Source organism: Lemur catta, chromosome 13, assembly GCF_020740605.2.
Source record: "Lemur catta isolate mLemCat1 chromosome 13, mLemCat1.pri, whole genome shotgun sequence".
Lineage (NCBI taxonomy): Eukaryota > Metazoa > Chordata > Mammalia > Primates > Lemuridae > Lemur > Lemur catta.
Genome location: NC_059140.1, coordinates 83,282,757 through 83,304,587, shown reverse-complemented (window position 1 = coordinate 83,304,587; position 21,831 = coordinate 83,282,757). Strand labels below are relative to the sequence as shown.

General features: G+C 51.4%; 1 protein-coding gene across 4 annotated transcripts in view; it reads right to left on the bottom strand.

Moving 5' to 3' along the window:
- The window catches only part of TMCO3 (transmembrane and coiled-coil domains 3), a 41,684-nt gene that overhangs the window by 5,960 nt on the left and 13,893 nt on the right, over positions 1-21,831 (bottom strand). For 2 of the 4 annotated variants that reach the window (XM_045566702.1, XM_045566703.1), the window contains 5 exons: positions 19,102-19,194; positions 14,922-15,108; positions 10,771-10,888; positions 4,275-4,470; positions 238-388 (listed from right to left, as the gene is read on the bottom strand). In XM_045566702.1, coding sequence (XP_045422658.1) covers positions 238-388; positions 4,275-4,470; positions 10,771-10,888; positions 14,922-15,108; positions 19,102-19,194 — 745 coding nt within the window. Of the gene's footprint in view, positions 1-237; positions 389-3,086; positions 4,183-4,274; positions 4,471-10,770; positions 10,889-14,921; positions 15,109-19,101; positions 19,195-21,831 lie in introns of those variants that run through there. The other 2 variants (XM_045566706.1, XM_045566705.1) reach the window with 2 other exon arrangements.

The window sequence follows — 21,831 nt, the reverse complement described above, 5'->3', positions numbered from 1 at the left end:
TCTGTCTCCAAGAAAAATAAATTAAAAAAAATAAAATAAGATTTCTCCTCACGCCCTAGAAAAACATACAACAGTTTCTGGCCACTAGCAATCCAAATTGAGATGTGTGGCTCATATTTAATTTTTCAAATAACTGTCTGCTGTACAAAACACAAGCACACACACACACACACACATCACAGACCTCATCTGCAAGCACTCGACAAACACGACTGTAACGTAAAGAAGAAAGACGACCTATTGACGCGAAGAAGATGATGGCCAGGAAGTCACGGATGGGCTCGATGTAGGACGTGATCTCCTCGGTGGCCATGTGGCCCTGGGAAGAGACGAGCGCTCCGGCCAGGAAACAGCCCAGCTCCATGGACACGTCCAGCAGCTCTGTGACCTGAGGGAGGGAGGCCGAACGTCACACGAGGACACGCACGAGTGACCTGCGATCCCGCAGGACCACGGCCCCCAGGCAGACAGTGGAGCGTGGCCACGTGGCCCGTGTCGGCCCTCACGGGCGGAGGAGGGGCCCGCGGGAGGACACAGCCACGGAAGGCGCCACACGGGGAGGAAAATGCTGCTTTGAAATATCGGAAACATCCGTGTAGACTGCCATGAGACTGTGCGGTAGGAGTCCTTCCCAAACTTACTCCCCGCATGTGGGATGCACGTTCTCTGCCGTGACTCAACGAGCAGCCTAGAGTGACCCAGACAACGTCGTTGCCTCCCGCCTCAAACCACTGAGGGCGCAGAGCCAGGCCCTGAAGTGACATGAACCAGAGAGAGCCGGCAAACCCAGAAACGGCGGATCCAGTAACACGTGTGCAGCCGGGCCAGAGGGGAGGACAGACGCGGCCCATGGGTTCCGATCATGCTTCTGCTCAGCCAAGGCTGCAGGCGCGTCCTCAGCGAGGCTCTCTGACACGAAACAACTCGAAAGGTGGTTTGCATTTCAAAATAAAACCATAGACGAGAACAATAACAAACAGAAAATGAACTTTTAAAAGAAGGCCACTTACAATAGCATCAAAAAACACAAACCCTGAGAAGTAAATCCAACAGAAGTGCAGAAGCTCAAGGCCAACACGACGACTCTGCTTCCCTCACGGCAGGGAAGCACGAGCGGCCGGAATGAGCCGAGGGAAGGCCGACACCTCGCGGGGCCGCGCTCCCTCGCCGACACCTCGCGGGGCCACGCTCCCTCGACGGGCGGCAGATCCACCGCAGTGTCCACGGATGCCCCACACGGACGCCGACACGCTGCGTCTAACGACTCGCAGACTCGGGCAGGAGCGTGCATCTGGCCAAGGCTGCCCTGACACGGGACACAGCTGGGGCCTGAACACAACCAGGGATCAGCCATGGGGCACGTCGGGGCGTGTCAGGGGGTGTCGGGGCAGGTGAGCAGAGGGGCAGAACCCAGAGCCAGAAACACGCACACCACACATGCGTGTAGACACCACTCACAAAGCACACACACACACACACACACACACACACCACTCACAAAACACACTTGTACACACGCCACTCACGAAGCACACACATGCATGCATGCCTCACACACATGTGCACACATGGCTACTTGGTTTCCAGCACGTGGCGTTCAGCACTGCATGGGAAAGAGCTCCTGTCCACCAGCTCACTCTGGACACGACAGCCACGTCCACGCGGACTGTGGGTCTGAACCAGAGGGTGGAGCAACGGGCCCTGAGATGACGTCACCAAGCTCCAGGGCACAAAGATCTTCCTGCAGAACACAGAAAGCGCGGCCGCAACTAGGACAGTCGGTAACTGGGTCACACTCAAGTTAAGAGCTTCTGTTCCCCACACAACGCCGCTGAGCGCAAAAGGCGAGCCCTGAGCTAGGAGACGCGGGCGAGGACGCGTCTGGTGCGGACGGCAGTGGGCACGGACGGCAGTGGGCACCGGCACCTCTCCACCGTGGACAAACGCTGAGGACGGTCGAGTCAAAGAGCCAGGCACAAACAGCCACATGTGCACACGCCACTTCCACAGAAGGTCCAGGAGCAGCAAGTCCGCAGGGACAGGCCGCAGACCCGGGGTCACGAGGGACGGAGGGGAGACTGGGGGGTACGGGCTTTCTTGTGGGGGACGGAAATGCTCTGTGACTGGGCGCAGCGCTGTGAACGTGCTCAACACCACCAAGCCGCACACTTTAAAATGCTGAAATGAATTTTATGCTATGTGAATTTCACCTCAGTAAAAAAATAACAAAAAATTTGCCAGAATATAAATAAACAATCCTTAGAAATGAGTAAGAAAATCGCCATCTTATAGAAAACGGCCTGAAGACTTTAACAGGCACGTCCGAGGAGGACCCCAGACGGCTGTGAACCAGGGAGACGAAGGCCAAGCCCGAGCACCACACCAAGAGCAAGGCAGGCAAGGGGCTCTCACCAGGTGTGCGTCCGTCCGGCATTTTGGACACACCAGGCAGTTCCCGCAGGCCAGCACCTGTGCTCTGACCCAGCCACTCCGCCTGAGACACACCGTGCTCGCACCAGAAACGCAATCACGCTTCAAACACAAGTGTGAGAACCTGCCGAGGCTTTATCAACAGCCCCGCATGTGCACAGCCCTGCGTGTACGCAGTCCCTCGTGCGCACAAGCCCTGCGTGCACATAGCCCTGCATGTGCATAGCCCCGCGTGTACACAGCCCCACGTGTGCACAAGCCCTGAGTGTACACAGCCCTGCATGCGCACAAGCCCTGGCACCCACAGTGGGAGATAAACCGTGACAGACGCACGGAGTGGGAGGGAACCGGGACACACAGCGGCTTGGCTGCTCTGCGGACGCGGTCACACGAGGCAGGGTGCAGAGCGCCAGCGGGGAGAGAAATTTCAGCTCGTGGAGCTGCTTGGAAGGAGCATGGAAGCCGTCCAGATAAGACAGATTTGTTGGAAGTTATTTTTGAAGGTAAAAACACCCTGAATGGATAAAGCCGGGTGAAAATTTAAATGAGCCCCATTCGTAAAACAGAATCACTAGGAGCAGCTTTGGGCAGAAGCGAATTGGGGTCTCCTCCCAATGTTGTAAAATACCACAGCCAATTAAACCATATTCAGAAAATAATTTTTAATTTACTTCTTTAATTGAAACTTTTTGAGATAATTATCCATCCAGGTGCAGTTTCAAGACACAACTCGGGACCCTCCTGAGCCCTTGACTTCACTTCCCCGAGGGAGACAACCCACCACTGACAGGCGGAGCCGCAGCCAGGACCCGGCAGGGACAGCGTGAGGACACAGCACACGTCCCCACCCCGCCCTCCGTCTCCCGGCCACCACTCACTGGCCCTCAGCTTCTGAATTCCACCATGTCACGAACGGAGCCCCACGGGCCGCAGCCTCGTCCGAGACCACCGGGGCGCCCGTCCGAGACCACCGGGGCGCCCGTCCGAGACCACCAAGGTGCCCGTCCGAGACCACGAGGGTGCCCATCCGAGACCACCAAGGTGCCCGTCCGAGACCACGAGGGTGCCCGTCTGAGACCACCGGGCGCCGTGTGGTTTCACTGAGAGGGGCGTCCCATCCCATAGTGCAGGGCGCAAGGATTGACCTTCACCCACTGGAGGGTACTGAGACCGTTTCTGGCTGATACTAATAAAGGTGTGAAGTGAGTTCATTCCTCTGGGATAAACGTCCAGGAGGGCAGCTGCTGGGCTGTGTGACAAAGTGCATGGCGAGGTCACCACTTCGACCGCTCCTGGGCGTCCGGGGCATTTCCTGCTCCCGTGAACAGCCTGCCCTCCCGCCGGAGCAGCTGCTGCCCGCAGTGAGCCCCTCCAAGCCAGGTGCGCACCGACAACGGGCTGGTTATCATCAAACAACTGAAAGTTATTTTCAAAACGTAATCTTATATTTTAGTTGCAAAGCTCTTTGAAAGTTTAAAACACAGTAACATGGCTTGACGTTGGTGTTTATACGGGTTTATGGCCGCAGACGTGTGTCTAATGCAGCACACACAGGTAACACGTTAGCAAAGGATGGGTTTATGGCCGCAGACGTGTGTCTAATGCAGCACACACAGGTAACACGTCAGCAAAGGGCTTAAGGGCACGAGTCGAACAGACCAGCGGGCGGAGCTGGCTGTGCCGTGTGTGGCGGGCAGCCCGGTGACTGTGCGGAACTGCAAACACCAGCCAGTGTTCCAAAGGCTTTCGCCACTATTAAAACAAAAAGATCAAGAACTGCTCACAAGCTTCCGGGGAAACCGAGGACAAATCAGACGACACAAATGGCCCCATCTGAGGATTACCGTCAACATCAGGAAGACGAGGGCAGACATCCCCAGGATGAGGATCTCCTTGCCCCCTTTGCTCTCCGCGTGCAGCCTGCGGTAGTACGGGCCCACGAGGAAGGTCTTCATGGCGAGACACAGCAGCAGGACGGCGGCCAGCGACAGCAGCGTGCGGCCGGCCAGCACCAGCACGCGCAGGACGGCCACGGCCACGCTGGGGACGAGACAGACACAGTGTGTCACTTCCACAACCGTTTTCTCTAGAACTCGATTAAGTGATTTACACTGTTTTCTTTAACATGTTACAAAGTAAATTCATACACATACACATTTTTAGTTTCAAATGCTAAAATAAAACCCATGAGTCATACTAATTTCAGAAATTAAGTTCCTTAAATCAAACGCAGAAGGTGGACTGCTTTGCGATCAATACTTTGGAGCAGGCACGTTCTCTCGGATGTGAAAACGCCCCCTGGCAGCCTTCGCGTGCGGGTGGACACTGGGGGAGAAAGCTCCTCCCCAGGGCCTGGCCCGTGACGCTCCTCGCGAGGCCATGTCACCCTCGCAGCCGTTCCAACACGCAGCCTGACCATGGGACTCTGGCGCCCCGAGTAGGACATTCGTCCTCGCGAGCCAGGAGCCCTGCGGCCACGTCCAGCCCCGTGACTCTCTGCTGGGCTCCTTTCAGAACATGCTCCCAGATCTCGGGATACGTTAAGATCTCCACCTACACATTTTCATAAGAAAGGCACTACTGTGTGTGTGTCATCTTCACACACGTGTGTTTTTAAGCTCAGCTATCCACCCTGCAGTGCAAACTGGTTCGAGGTCTCCTCGGCGGGAGACGCCCATCTCATTCCTGGGAGCGTCTTCCCCGCAGCCTGGCGCCAAAAGCCACACTGGAAACATGTGTCTCAGACTGCCCGTTTCCTGGGGGAACCAGAACAGAGGGGAGCTGGAAGCAGAGAAAGATGGCCTGAGAAACCCAATGACAGGTACGTGAGCAGATGCTGGGGAAAGTCCCTGAGGCCTTCGGAAGAGTCCACCCCTGCGGACGGGGACCGACGGCCCACGTCGCAGCCCTGGCAGGAACCGCCCAGCCTGGCCAGCCACCACACAGCCAGGGCCCCGCAGTCCTCCGTCCGCCTGGCCGGGGCCCGGCCCTGTGGCCGCCACTGAGGGGGCTGCAGCCCTCCCCCCACAGCTCCAGTGACCCCCACCCTCGGCACACAGGGGCCCACACGGCCCGTGGGGAGCGTCGGCAGCTCCTGGGCCTGCAATGGGCCAGCATCTTGGCCACCTCCCTCCAGCCGCGGCCCGTGCGCCGGCGCCCCTGCCTGAGCGGACCGTGAGTTATTTTTGCACAGAACATGTTTTGGGGAAGGTTCTGTGTTAACACTCGTCCAGTTTGTCTCAGCGCTGCGTACGTGTCCCCTGACGTGTGCCAAAATTACTTAGCTAAGCACGAGACTGCCGGTCCTCGTTACGCCACGGTGACGAGGCATCGCGCCGGGCACACTGGTGGACGCAGTGGGGGCCACACAGGGAGGTGCATTTCGTGTGATGAGAGACACTCTCCGAGGGGGTGGGGGGGAAGCTGATCCTACTGTACCAGGGACGCTGTCCGAGGGGGTGGGGGGGAGCTGATCTTACTGTACCAGGGACGCTGTCCGAGGGGGTGGGGGGGAAGCTGATCCTACTGTACCAGGGACGCTGTCCGAGTGGCTGCCAGGAGGCGGCTCCGACTCCTGCTACCCGCCATGCCAAGAGCTCCCTCTCCCCACGCTGGGCGGCACCGACCTTCAACAGCTGGCAGTGTGAGAGGTAAGAGGGGCTCCTGCCTTTCTGTGCCGGGAGGGAGCATTTGTGCCTCACTCATTTCTACAGTAACTGTTCGTGCCGCTTAGCTGCTTTTAAAGTGCATCATTCATATTTTCCTTACCAATGTATAAAGCATCTTTATGAAATAAAACCATAACCCTCTTTCTTTAATATGCGTATGAATATCTTTTTCCAATTTTCATTTTTTGGTTTTAATTTTTCTAGAGACGTGGTCTAGCTCTGGCGCAGGCTGGATGCGGTGGTGCGACCTCAGCCCCCCGCGGCCCCCCAGTGCAGGGCTGCAGGCTGAGCCCGAGCAGGCCCGGCTCCCAGCACCGGCCTCCGCGGCCCGCTCTCCGCCTGGGCGACGCTGGAGGGCAGCAGCTCGCTCTCTCCCTGGGAAAGGTCAGGGCGAACTCTGACTGAAGCGTGACAAGGAGAACACTAATTTCATTTCTTTGATTTTTTAAGTAGAAAATTTCCCTGCTTATTAAAACCAGAAGAGAGGTTTTCCTAAAATCTGGAGAAGTATATATAGCAGTGGGAAAATTATCACAGACAGACCTACTAGGCTCCCAGGAGAAAATCATTAAAACCTTGCTATATGTATATTTCTAACCTCTTCACTCATTTTCTTCCGCATGCAGTTAAAATAATACCATCTCTAACTTTTAACAGCTTTGAGAGGTGATTCACGTACCACACCACTCATCCACTTAAAGTAGACAATTCAATGGCTTCTAGGACATTCACAAAGTTACCACAGTCAAACTTAGAACAATTCGTCACCTCCCGGAGCAACCCTGCACCTGCAAGCCCCCACGCCCCGCCCCAGCCCCCAACAACCACTGACCCACTTTCTGTCTCTGCAGATTTGCCTGTCACGGCATTTTGTATAGACGGAACCACACGGCATGTGGCCTTTGTGTCTGGCTTCTTTCACTGAGATCATGTTTTCGGGGTTCATCCACACTATAGTATGAATCAGCACTTCATTCTTTTTTATAGCTGACTAATATTTCATTGTATGGATACATCACACTTTGTATATCCATTCATCAGCCAGTAGACAATTACATTCCTAATACTCACTATCACGAATAACAACACTTGAACATACGTGTGCAAGTCTGGCTGGCAGAACGGGAGGTCTGCTTACACAGCATCACCACGTGCAGGTGAGACGCACACGGCACCACAACATTAGGACAGCTGTGACGTCACCAAGGCAGTAGGATTGTCAGCGCCATTATGATCTGATGGGACCACCGTGACATGAGTGCCGTCGCCGACCACAATGTTGTGATGCAGCCACGACTGCTGAAAAAGTCGGGGGAAGGGAGCTAAGTGGAAATAAGGTTTCTGCACGCCACACGCAGTGGTCACACACTGACTCCAGCCAGCTATGACAAGCTGCGTGTGTGTGACACCCTGGGCAACCCCTGACAAGCTACACACAGCAAGATACTCAAAAACATGGCAAATAAACCTAAATGGGACCCTTAAAACATGCAAGTAACCACAGGGACATGAGAAAAAAGAAAAAGAGGAGCAAGAAACAGAAAACCAAAAGAAAACGAATAATAAAATGCAGATTTAGGTCCTAACATATCAATATTTACCTGAAATGTAAATGGTCTAAACACCAACTAAAAGACAGAGATTGGCTGAGTGGACTTAAAAAAAAATCATCCGGACAACATGTTGCCCACAAGAAACTCACCTCAAATACAACAGCATAAGTAGGTGGGAAGCAAACATGTGGAAAAGATATACCATTGCAGACATTAACCAAAATAGCAGGAAGCACTGTGTTAATAACAGATAAAGTAATGACAAAGGAAGGAAAATTACTAAAAACAAAAAGGATATTTATTACATAATGATGACAAGAGCAATCCACCAGGAAGATGGAAGGACCCTAAATGTGCGCACCAAGCAGAAGACCCCAAACACATAAAGCAAAAACTGACAGAAGTCAAAGGGGAAATAGACAAATAGCCAATCAACACCACCGCCCTCAACAACCGACACCACTGCTGCAAGAACACAGACACGTGAACCACGCAAGGCACCAACAGCTCTCCTGACACACACAAAACACCGCACTCGGCATCAGCAGAACATACATTTTTCCCCCAAGTGACTTTGGAGCCTTTACCACAGGCCATAAAACAAACCTCAACAAATTTACAGAACTAAAAATCATAAAAAGTGTTCTCTGACCACAGTGGAATCAATCTAGAAATCAGTAATAGAAAGACAACAGAAAATCTCCAAATGACTGGAAATTAAGCAGCACTTCTAAACAATCCATGGGTCAAAGAGGAAGCATCAAAGGAAATTTAGAAAGAAAATAAAAATACATCATATCAAAATACATGAGATGCAGCTAAAACCATGCTGAGAGGGAAATTTATAGCACTAAACACAAGAGAAGAAACATTTCAAATCAATAATCTACATTTACACCATGAGAACCCAGATAAAGCAAAATAAACCCACAGCAAGTAGAAGCAAGGAAATAATAAAGATAAGGGTAGAAACCAATGAAATTGAAAACAGAAAAATAGAGAAAATCAATGAAGCAAAGAACTGGTTCTCTGGAAAGAATAACAAAATCACCAAACCCCTAGCAAGACTGACAGAGGGAAAGGGGAGATAAGACGCAAAGCGCCAGCATCAGGAATGAGCGGGGAGGGAGGCACCACCACAGACGCTGCGGATACCACAATGATAAAGGAAGACCTCAAACAACCATACACACGTAAAACTGGCGACTGAGACAGAATGGAACAATTCCTCCAAAACCTAAACTACCACAACTCGACAACATGAACTAGATACTTTTAATAGCTCTGTAACTATTAAACAGATTCAATTTGCAATTCAAGCAAACTCCACAAAAAGAAATCTCATGACCCAAATCACTTCTTTTTTTTTTTTTTTTTTTTGAGACAGAGTCTCGCTCTGTTGCCAGGGCTAGAGTGAGTGCCGTGGCGTCAGCCTAGCTCACAGCAACCTCACACTCCTGGGCTTAAGCGATCCGCCTGCCACAGCCTCCCGAGTAGCTGGGACTACAGGCATGCACCACCCTGCCTGGTTAATTTTTTTCCTGTATATGTTTTTAGATGTCCATATAATTTCTTTCTATTTTTAGGTGAGACGGGGTCTCGCTCTTGTTCAGGCTGGTCTCTAACTCCTGACCTCGAGCGATCCACCCGCCTCGGCCTCCCAGAGTGCTAGGATTACAGGCGTGAGCCACCATGCCCGGCCCAGATCAGTTCTTTACTGAAGAACTTCACCAAACATTAAGAAAGAATTAACATCAATTGTATATAACGTTTTCCAGAAAATAAAGAGGAAGGGATACTTCCAAAATCATTTTATAACCTAGTATGACCCTTAATACCCAAACCAGATAAAAAATATATATAAAAAAAGAAAACTACACACCAATATCTCTCATGTACTTAGACTCAAAAATCCTCAATAAATTAGCAAACTGAATGCAGCAATGTATAAAAAGAATCATACACCTAGACCAAACAGGATTTATTCCAGGTGCGCAAGGCTGGTTCAACTTTCAAAATTCAATCAGTGGCCGGGCATGGTGGCTCACGCCTGTAATCCTAGCACTCTGGGAGGCCAAGGTGGGTGGATCGCTCAAGGTCAGGAGTTCGAGACCAGCCTGAGCAAGAGTGAGAACCGTCTCTACTAAAAATAGAAAGAAATGATTTGGACAACTAAAAATATATAGAAAAAATTAGCCAGGCATGGTGGCACATGCCTGTAGTCCCAGCTACTCGGGAGGCTGAGGCAGGAGGATCGCTTGAGCCCAGGAGTCTGAGGTTGCTGTGAGCTAGGCTGACACCACGGCACTCTAGCCCAGGCAACAGAGCGAGACTCTGTCTCAAAAGAAAAAAAAACAAAACACCTCAATCACTGTTTTCCACCACGTCCACTAGCCAAAGAAGAAAAAGTACACGACCATATCAACTGGTACAGAGAAAGCATCTGACAAAATCCAGTGATAAACACTGTCAGCAAATGGACAGAGGGCAACTTCCTCATCTTGACAAAGAATATTTATGAAAACCTCCAGCTAACGGCATGCTCAACGGTGAGAGTCAGCCCCCCCGCAGTCAAGGGCAAGGCAAGGTGCCCTCTCACGTGACCTTGCTCAACACGGCGCTGGGAATCCCAGCCAGTGCAAGACGGCAGGAAAAACCTGAAGTGATCAGATTAGAAAGGAAGAAATGAAGTACACCAGACAGGTCTTAGCATTCAAACTGGTTCCAAAAGAAATTTCTACAAAGTCTGCTAACTTTGGACCAGTTGTATCCTTATATTGCAAGAGACGTAATAAATGCAGCCTCCAGAGACACATAAGGGACAATATTTATGTGCATAAATTACAGCATATTTGCTTAAAACAAACCCGAGCTTTTAGTCCTATGCCACAAGCAAATTCCCCTACACTTCACAGGGCACCTAGGCTTTCCAGTCCTGCCAATTTTCTGGCTGGCGTCCTCGGAACGTATTTTACACACAGGGTAACCTACACCCTTCTGTGCTCACGGGCCTGTGCCACGTGAACTCTGAACATCTCTCTGGGAAAAGGTGCTAAAGAGGATTGTTATACACAAATGATTTTAAAGTAAACAACAAACCGTGTCCAGCAGACGCTTACCTGGTGGAGGCGCCGGCCCCTGCCTGGATGAGAGTTGGCAGGACGGCTATGAACAGCCCCAGCTGCACGTCCTGCATCACCAGCATCCCCAGCAGCACCGTGCTGTAGTCAATGTCGCCTGCGCAGGGAGAGAGGTGACTGAAGACACAGGGTCACCGCGGTTAACGTCCGCAGTCAACATGCAGTCGTTGTGAGCATTTCCACGATAATTCAAATAACCTGGTACTTGAGACTTTAAAATCTCAGAGAACACGGAAGCACTTTAATGACCAGAAACTTTTTGTGACGCAAATCACCAGAATGTTTTCTGTCCACTGCTTACTAAACTGCCAGGCCCCTAGAAAGACTAACAAAGGGGAAAGAAAGAAGATGCAAAGAGCCAACATCAGGAATGAAACGGGACAGCACCAGACCCTGCAGCATCAAAGGATGATAAAGCAATAAATACTACAAACAATGCTGCGAGTGCAGAACTGACGACTGAGGCAGAACGGAACGCTTACGGGAAAAGGCGATTCCAAAGAGACAACGTGGACTAACAGGAGACACAGGCTCGGACAGTCACACCAGCCTCGCTCTGTGCCCAGAAACACAGGGAGCAGCTTCGCCTCTGACCTGTGCCCCTTCCCCGAGCTGCCCAGAGAGGCTGCCTCAGCCCGTCCGTGTCCCACCTGTGCAGCCCTAGCCCCACCCCAGTGAACACCCCTCCCGGTGAGGCACATGCAGGCTCGGTGGACAGACTGGACCCACGGCTGTCACCGTGCCGGCCGGTAGGAAGAAAGGGAAGTGCCACGTTTTTCATGAATTCAACACAGTGCACACGCCTCCAAATGGCTCCATGTTGATCACACAATGCTGGCCTTGGACTCTTCAAATGTGCTTCTGAAAATTAAACTGGCATCCCCATCCCCCCACCCCCACCCCCACCCCTACCCCAAAACAAGGTATTTTTTATTTTTAAAAAAACTATTGGTATTAACAGATTTTTAAAGACCAGTCTCAAAGAATAAGCTTACATAAAAATCAGAACTCAACAAAAACAAAAACCCTTACTGCCAGCAGAAATCTCATTTGATGACAGGTTCAGGCAACCCTTTCGGGGGGCCTGACAGACTTGCACACGACTGAGCTGCTGGCGAGCAAAGCACCTCGGCTGCACCCCGGGATGCGCTGACCTGATGGTCACACCAGGCTGAGCAATTTCTGTGAGACTGTGGATAAGTCAAAAATTTGTGTTATTTTTGAATATTTGTTCTGTCATGGAACCAATGCAGGGCAGACAGCTCGAAATATCAACAAAGTGCTTGGGAAGGACGTGGCTGATGAACGCACAGCACATGGATGGTTTGAGAAGTTCTGTTCTGGTGCTTTAATCTTGAAAATGAGCCACGTGGGCGACCTGAGACCAAGGTGGATAAGGATGAGCTGAAAGCTGTAGTGGAAGCGAATCCATCTCAACCTACGTGTGGATTAGCAGCAAGGTCTGACATCATTGTTCCAACAATATGCCAACAATATTGTTCCATTTGAAACAAATCAGCAAGGTAAAGAAGCTGGATAGATGCTTCTGCATGAATTAAACAAGTGTCAGAAGAGAAATCATCTCCAAGCTTGCCTTTCTCTGCTATCACTACATAAAGGAAAACCATTTCCACACAGTATTGTTACGTGTGATGAAAAATGGATTCTTTTTGACAATAGCAAGTGTACAGCACAACGGCTGGATAGAGATGAACCGCCTTTAGGCAGTCCAAAACTGAACAGTCATCAAAAAAAAGTTAATGATGTGTGTTTGGTGGTCCTGTGCTGGTATTAGCCACTGCAGCTTCATGAAACCTGTTCAATCCATGACAGCGGATGTTCACTGCAACCAGCTGGATGCAATGATGAGCATGCTTGCGATGAAGCAGCAAAGACTGGTCGATGGAGACAGTACAATCCTCTTGCAAGACAACGCTCAACCACATGTCGCACAAACAACGCTGCTCAAACTACAGAGGCTGGACTTGGAAACTCTCTGTCATCCACCGTATTCACCAGACCTTGCACCAGCTGACTGCCACTTCTTCCAGGCTTTGGACCACTTCTCGCAAGGAAAAATATTCAGTTCTCAACAAGCTGTGAAAATGTCTTTTGTGATTTCATCGCCACTCGCTCTCCAGGCTGCTTTGCTGCTGGCATGAACAAGCTACTGTGAAGATGGCAAAACTGTGTCGATAGTTTAGGTGCATACTTGGTTAATTGTACTGCTTCTTGTTTGAGATATACTAAATTATACTTTTGATTCAAAATTGGACATTTCATATATAATTACCTAATATTAAAAACTGAAGACTCACCACTTCTAACATTTTCATCTTTTTCTATACTTCGCACTAGTTTAATTTTTGTGCTTATCACCACTATAAGCATTCTAATTTTTTCCTGTTTTTCCATTCCTTTTACCAAGCAGTTTAAATGCCCTCGCTCCCGTTTCCACGCTGCACTCTCCCTCTGCTTCTGTGTCTTCCTGCGGCGCCCACCTGCCCTGGCACCGTGGCTGCAGGGTGGCCGGTGCCGCCACGTCCCGTCTTCATCTCAGCCCTCGGCAACAGCACTTGCGCTGGGCCCGTGTGGCCTGTCCTCACCTGGCGCGTGGAGGTGTCGTGTTCCTCCCTGTCTTGCACCACCGATGTTGCCCAGATGTCACCATCAGTCGCCCTGCTGTCCTCTCGAGACCACCGGTCTTTTCGGACAGGTGCCGAGATTTTTCCCTTGTCCTTGGGGCTCTGCTGTTGTATCATGACATAATCCAGGGTGAATTTATTTCCGTTTTTCTGTCCAGTTTTGGAGATACACTTTCAACCTAAGGGCGCATGTCTCTCTCCATTCTGAATACCCGCCAGGAGTTTTCTCTGCTGCCTCCCAGGACTCCTGCCCTGCCCTCCTCTCGAGCCTCCATGTTTCTTACACATGCTGTCCTATCTCCTGTCTGAACAGATTCCTTCACATATGTTTCCCATGTTGCAAGCGTGCTTATTTTGCCATTTATTAAGGTTTTCTATAATAAGGGGAATTCATTTTGTGACTGTTGAGATTAGTAGCAGCCTTTTCCAGCAAGAGATTTCTTCACGAGTGCAGGTGAGCCCAGGTGTGAGCTGCTCTCACACTCGGTCCCTCTGGGGTCAGCCCGGTCAGGCTTTGTTTAGGTCTCATGAGGGGATTTGCCTGCGGCAGCCCACAGGAACACATGGACCAGCCCTGGTGCAGGGGCAGCTGGTCCAGACACTACTGGGGCCGGGTAGGCTGCATCCATGTCCCACTGCTCCCGTGGGTCCAGGAGGAGGCAGCAGAGTTTTAGGGGGTTTCTCACCCTCCTTTCCCCGGCAGAAAGTCCCCCAACTCCCAGGTCATGCAGGGAGCACTCTGGGGCAGCGTCGCTCTGCTGGGCAGGCGGCCACACCGCTGCGGTTTTCTCGGCTTGCGCTTTCTCTTCCGCTGTGTGTTCAGTGCAGTGAGGACCCGTGTTTTCTCTGTTCATGCTTTCTCTTCCGCTGTGTGTTCAGTGCAGTGAGGATCCGTGTGAAGTTACATGACATTTTGGCCCTGTATTTTACTACCACAGAGCACGGTGACGGTTCACCTGAGCAAGAAGCCAGCGCTCCCCACGGCAGCCCCAGCAAGCCCAGCTTCACCCCCAGAGTAGACAGAGACGTCTCTCAGACTCAGATCAAACCACAGCCAAGAGTAAGAGTCGGTGAAACCTTTGGTTACCAAAGCACCTCGACTTTATAGGAAAGAAGTACCAAGAGCCTGTCCATGCCCAGGACTTGCCAGGACTGAAGCAGAGAAAGAGTGGCACTAGTCTCTCAAGCTCCCCCCCCCATCCAGGACACTGCTCAGTGTGGACTGGCTTCTTTCCACCTTGGTCACTTCCTCTCTGGCCCTTGACCAGCCTGCAGGGGTGTGCAGGGCGCTCCTCAGTCCAGAGGAGGAGTGCAGTCTGGAGAAGCCGCCTTTGGGGGACGTCTGGCTCCCGGATGTGCCCAGACACCCCACCTGCCCGCGAGGCCCCAGGAGGGGACAGACCCACCGTCCCCCACTGGCCTGCGACCATGAATTCCAGCCACACGAATAGCAACTCCATGTGCTTGGAACACGCCAGCACCTACCTTCTTTATCCCCCCGGGCACTGCCCGCGAGGAAGCGGGACACCAAGGGTGTGCTGGACAAGGACAGGCAGGTGGAAATAAAGACGCTCTGTGTGGGTCGGATCTGTAACAGGTGCCCCCATAGCAAGCCAAACGCGACCATTAACAGGGTCATGCAGCACGGCCCTTGCAAGGAAATCTTCCACACCTTAAAGAGAGCACATTGCACATGTTAGTGACGGCACGCAGCCTCCTGCCTCGCACCATACAGAGGTCATACGTGTACCTGTCCAGTAAAGGACACACACCTGATCGTTTAGGGAGCGACTCTGGGGTCACACATCCAACATCATATCCTTGACACAACAAATACCTGACAAGGCTTACGTGTGCCAGGCATCGTCACAGGGGCTGTCGCACACGCACCACACACACGTGACACTGCACATGTACGTTCTCCCCCACAGCTATAAACAAACAAAATCTAACCTCAGAGGTCGGGAGCGCCAGGTCCCACACTTTCAGATGAAAACAGTGAGGCGCACAGAGGTGAGGCAGCTGGCCAAGCTCACCTGGAGCCACGCAGCAAACAAACCCTGAGTCACTGACACTCAAACGAGCACTTACTAGGTGCCACGAAGGCCCCAGGCCAAACCTCACAGAGGAACCGGCTTGCGACCCCAACCCTCGAGGGCTTTCGATCTACCTGAAGAGACGCGATAACACAAACTAGCTGGTGTCTAGAAAACACGAGCATCACGTACTGACACAGGAATTAGGCTGGAGCTCACCTGCTCTGCTTCCAGCACTCGCCTGAGCCCACCCTTCGCTGCGCCCCCAGGCACAGCCAGCGCTCCACTCGCACCGGGCACCCAATCCAGGCCCCCCGCAGAGCGTGACAGTGGGGACCCGGGGGACAGCGGGGGTTGCACACAGCGCCTGGCACAGGCTCCCGGGGTTTCTGAGCAGAGACCACGTCGCACTGCGGGGCTCGGGGTGCAGGTGGCTGCTCCTGTAGGAAGCGCTCACCAGCTCTGACACAGGCCGGACCCTCAAGGGACACCTGGGCTTCAGGCCTAGCTCTGTTGCTAACAAGCTCATACCTTGGGTAGGTGGGAACTCCCTAGCCTTAGTCTCCACATCTGTGAAGGGAAAGGGCAAGATTAAGTTATTTCAGGGTCATCACCAGACAAACCTTTGACCGCGTCAGGAAGCGTCTTTCCACGCCGTGGCCGGGAGGCCCGGAGCCCACCTGCCTGCGAGGCGAGGTGTGGAGGGGCCGGTGGGAAATGACAGGCAAGAGCTCTTAGAAGCTTCCTGTCCGGCGTGGGGCTCGTGGACTGTTGGGAACGCAGGCCCCAGGCCCCCAGGTCAGGGTCTGCATCTGGCGGGATGCCAGGTGACCTCGCGCATATCGCATGCAGAGCACAGCAAGCCCGCGGGCCGTGGCCCTGCGCCCTCTGCCCTGGGACCCCCACCTCCGGTGCCACCTCTCAAGTTCTTTTCTTCTTCCTTTTCCTAAGACTCGTGCTTCTGAAATCTCAACACGTAGTCCCCAGGGTAGGGCGTGTCTGTGTCACACTTCACCTCACTCCCACAGCTTCTGGAGGGTCAGACATGACAGGAGCTCAGCAAGCATTCGGTGGGAGAACGAGTTAGATACGGAAGAGGAAACTGTAACTCCGCCCCCAGTGACTGTAGCGTCTGTTTAGAGAGAAGCAGAAACTAATAGACTCATGAGAGAAGACTTAAAGAGGAGTCTAAGTCGAGCCAGAAGGGCGCCCGTGAGGCAGTGTGTGACGACTCGTGCCCTGGAACAGGGCGCCGAGACCCTCCTTGGCATCAGGTGAGGGGAGTTGTCGTAGACCCCAGTGTTGGGGACGGTTTCTAACCAGACGCTCAGGAGATTCTGCTCAAGTCCTCAGAGGGCCTTTCTAGCAATTATTACCATTTTAAACCCCCCAGTGAAATAATCTGTCCACCACAAGAGGGAGGCACATGGTTGGAGCCCCCGGTTACTCCAGGCTGTGCTAAAGCTGTCATGTGTTTACACCTGAGTAATAAATAGGTTACTGAGCAACGCAGTTTGTTAGGTAGATGTAAACCTTCTGCAATCCGAGCCCTTGGACTAAAAGAGCAGTCAGGTGCAGCCCTGGCGAACCCGAGCGTGTGCTGTGCTAAGGGCCACCGCCAGGTGGCAACAGCAAAGCCTCAACAGCTGGGTGCGCAAGTTCTTGTCCCTAGGAGATTCGACGAGGGCTTGTCACCAAGCCAGGTGCACGTCAGAGCACTCACAGAAGGGCTCGACGTCTCTCCACCAGCAGACATCCCCCGAGCCCTAAGCATCTCGCCCGCGTCCAGCACACACTTCCTCCCACGCCACGTCAACGCCACCAGGCACAGACGGCGAGCAGCTGGGTGCGAAGCCCCCAGAGCGTGACTTAAACAGCATCAACGCTGATAGGGCCACACTGCCTCCACACTGGTTAGAGTTATCGTGTTAACATGAGGTGACATAACACTACCTTATGTTGTTTAACTGAGTACTACAGCGGAGAAAAATATAAATCATGTAAATTCAGAGCCAGAAGAAACCGTACTTTTCCAAAGTCCTCCCCGTGTGGGTGAGGGCACGGCAGTCGTGGGGCGGAGGCCTTGCTGAGCCCCCTTCAGGGGACGGCAGACGCCGCATCCCTCCCCGTGGCGTCTGCGCCAAGTCGCCGGCCACAAACCTCTCCAGGTTGAACTCACTGCACTAGGACAGGCAGCAGCCCCAGGTGACGCTGCAGCCACCACCCAGCTGTCCCCTCCCACCACAGCTGCCGGAGGATGGGGCTGCTTTCCTCCAGGGCCCAGGAAAGGGCAATTTCCTTTAACCTTTGCCTTCAGAAATTAACTCCCGGGCTTTGCATACCAGAAACAAGGAAGGAACGGGATAGTAATTCATGAGACCTCCTGAGGACGCTTATGTTGAGAAGCATTCAAAGGAACGTGAGAGGGATCCGCGCGGAAAGAGAGGTGAGTGAGGCTTTAACAGAAACGGAAAGAGAGAAGGTGAGGGACGCAGAAGGTCCTGGCGGCAGACAACCCAGGAAACAAACGGGAAAAGAATATAAAAAAGATGTCAGTGAAATCAGAGCAGCCACTCTTGAAAGCAAACACAAGACTTTAAAAGTTTATTTCTCACTATCATATAACAAAGTATATACTGATTAGCATAGAAAATTTAGAAAATATGAAGAAAAAAATTTATCCATGGTTATTTGGTATATTTATTTTCTGTTTTTTCCCCACATATCTGTGCTTCTTTTAGATTGCCATCGTCATGTTATATGCTCATCTTTTTTCAAACTTAGCATTGTAACCATTATTTCTGTTACTATATGCTCATGTACTATTTTCATGGCAACTTAGTATTCCACCAAGTCGTCGTCACAGTTCAGCTGAGCACCAACTAGACGCTCAAGATGCTTCCGATCCTTCCTAAAAATGCTACAATGAGGGCCTGAAAATATTTGCAGGTAAATTTTTGTTTAATGCATATTTATTTGATTCTGTCCTTTGCACAGAGACACAAAAGAACCACTGGGCCAAAGGCTCTTAAGTTAAACAGCTGGACGGCTCTCCAGAAAGGGCGTGTGTTGTGACTGTCACCAGTCTGGTTCCAGAATGTCTGTGTCATCGCCCCTCATGGTCATTTAGAAACTTCCGCTAACCTGGTGCCAGCACCGTGGCTGGCGCCAAGGGCAAGGGGCGCCGAGGGCAAGGGGCGCCGTGCCCGGGTGTCACTGCCCCGCCCACTGCGCTTTGCATCAGCAAAGTACCTTGTCATTAACTCACTTCCAAGGCAGGAGGTTTTTCTAGGGTAAAACACTGAATATTCAATCTTCATGACATTTCACCCTCTCACAGTTTTGCGCATTGATGGGGGGACCCGTACATTAAAGTTCAAACATGTTACTTCTCACACCTTTTCTGAAATTAGCCACATGAAAGCTAATTCCAGTTATTCACTGAAATTCCACTTTTTCAAACTTAATATTTGTTATCTTTTTGAATTTATGTTCAAAAAATAATACCAAACTGAAATATCATATTCTATGCTAAAAATATTTAATTGATAGCCAAACCGTCAATAGAAGTTAAAAGTGAACAAACCAAACCGTATGATATGAAGTTGCTTAGAGGCAACAGTCCTTACCTTTCTCAGCTTTTCTGGAGAAAATTCTAAGCCAACAAGAAAAAGAGTAAAAAACACCCCAAATTCTCCTAATGTCTCCACTTGTACAATAGACTGAAAAACAAGAAAATTTAAAACCATATAATTTTATGTTTAGTATATTAAGTATACTTAACTGAACAATCACGTACTTACATACTCAGTGAGAATATCACCAAAAAAAAAAACAGTATTTTTTTAAAGAAACCAATTCTTTGAATTTCTTCTATATCTGAAATAATTTTGACTTTCTGATCATAGATTTTTTTTTCCTGATTAGCTAGAGGAACATTTAATTTCCTTTTATTTTACAAGAACTAGCTCATGGGCTCACCTATTTTCAAATTCACAGCTGCTTCAACCTTCACGAGTTCCTCCCCTTGGCCTTCCTGGGGCAGGGGAGGCACGAACTTGAGTTTGGTGCTTAACAAGTCCGGGATGGAAACTTTCCCGTGAGGGCCAGTTGGCCACCCCCACGGGTTTCTGTTTGTTTTGATTCCTCGTCGGATGTTTACTTTGAGGGGATCCCACTAGAGGATGCTGTCTACAACCGCCACATTCCCCTACTCACCGGTGAGAGTTTGTGGCGGCTACTGTTTGCTCAACTGTTTAAAACGTGCAGCGGCCCCGGTGCCGTGTCCCAGCACCCACACGCTGCCCCAGCCCCCGTGAGCTGGCGGGGCTGTTTCGGGACAGACGGGTGGGAACCCTGCCCTGCTTCTGCCCATGTGTCCTCCTTTCCTTCCGGCCTCCGCGGCCCCTCATTCTCACTGACCCTTGTTCACAGTGCTCTTTCCTGACGCCCTCTGCAAACCTGCTCTTTCAAAAGGGGAGTTCATCCATTTACATGTATTACCACGACAGCCATTTGCTCTTACTGCCTTTGTCTTCCGGTTACTATGCTTCATTGCTACTTTTTCCTTTCTTCCCTTTGTAAAATCAGACTGTGTAACTTATGACTTCAAAATAATATACTAAAACCTGCATTTCTCAACGTAATCCGTGAAAGTCTATCAGCTTCCTTCTAGGAAAGGACGAATGTTTTGGTGCAGTTACAGATGCTTCCCGGCTTACGACGGGCAGTGCCCTGATGGGCCCATCGCAGTCACAACACCCGAAGTCGAGCCAGAGTAAGTTGGCGACCACCTGTGTGCTTCGTCCTTTAACCACTTCACACTTTTGGCCAGTATGCACTTGGATTTCTATCTTGGTTTATTTGTAATCACATCATTTTCCACAATATTTCTGATTTGTTAAGAATTACAGTATTTACAGTACCCAGCTGTAAATAGTACCCGGTCATTTGGCCTCACTTCTTCGCTAGCCTCACTTCTTGCATATTTTCCCATAAGAAAAGAAAGGAAAGAGCCAGGCGCAGTGGCTCATGCATTTGATCCCAGCTCTCTGGGAGGCTGAGGCAGGAGGATGGCTTGAGGTCAGGAGTTTGAGATCAGCCTCAGCAAGAGTGAGACGCCATCTCTACGAAAAATAGAAAAATTAGCCAGGCATGATGGTGCATGCCTGTAGTCCCAGCTACTCGGGAGGCTGAGGCAGGAGGATCGCTTGAGCCCAGGAGTCAAGGTTGCTGTGAGCTAGGCTGACGCCACGGCACTCACTCTAGCCCGGCCAACAGTGAGACTCTGTCTCAAAAAAAAAAAGGCCGGGCGCAGTGGCTCACGCCTGTAATCCTAGCCCTCTGGGAGGCCGAGGCGGGTGGATTGCTCGAGCTCAGGAGTTCGAGACTGGCCTGAGCAAGAGCAAGACCCCGTCTCTACTAAAAATAGAAACAAATTAGCTGGCCAACTAAAATATATATAGAAAAAATTAGCCGGGCATGGTGGCGCATGCCTGTAGTCCCAGCTACTCGGGAGGCTGAGGCAGTAGGATCGCTTAAACCCAGGAGTTTGAGGTTGCTGTGAGCTAGGCTGATGCCACAGCACTCACTCTAGCCAGGGCAACAAAGTGACATTGTCTCAAAAAAAAAAAAAAAAAAAGGAAAGGAAAAGAAATAATTTGTATTTGCTTTTAGTTGCAAAGACTCTGGAAGGGAAGGTGGGACAAGGGCAGAAAGAAATTTCTCACCTATGGCTTTTTATATTGTTTTGAATCTGTGAAAAATACCTAATCAAAAAATTAAAATAGCCATTCTCCCCAGACACATCTCTGCCACGGTGAACCCTGCCCTCAGGCACCCCCACGCAGGTCTGCAGCTGCCCTCGGCCCCGTGAACTGCTCCTGGGGGGCCGCTGGACAAGCCCCTGTCCCCGGCCAGAGCTCACTTGCTGTCCAGACTGCTTTTGTGTGAATCCTGCCTCAGACCTCCCTGTCCTGCTGTCTGGGGAACCTGCGGGGCCCAGAGCCGGCTCAGGCCTGGCGGTCAGCACAGGGGAGGTGGCCTGGGGAGCAGCACCCTCCTGGGTCCCAGCCGCCCCCTGCTGTGCGCCGTTCCCTCCGTGCAGGGCCTCACCCGGCACAGCACCCTGTCCCTGCCTGTCCCTGCCGCTCCCACTTGTGTGCATTCAGACCACACTCTCGGAAGCCCCTGAAAGCTTGGGGACCCTTGTGCCCACCAGCACTGCCACCCGTGGGCTCAGTCAGCCCCTCCAGCAAACAGCCTCGCTGCCAGAGGCCTCTCTGGGCTGGGGCTTGTCACTAGTTTTCCCACATGTTAGGAAACGCTTAAAAGTTCATTTGACGCAGCATTTTTAGTTG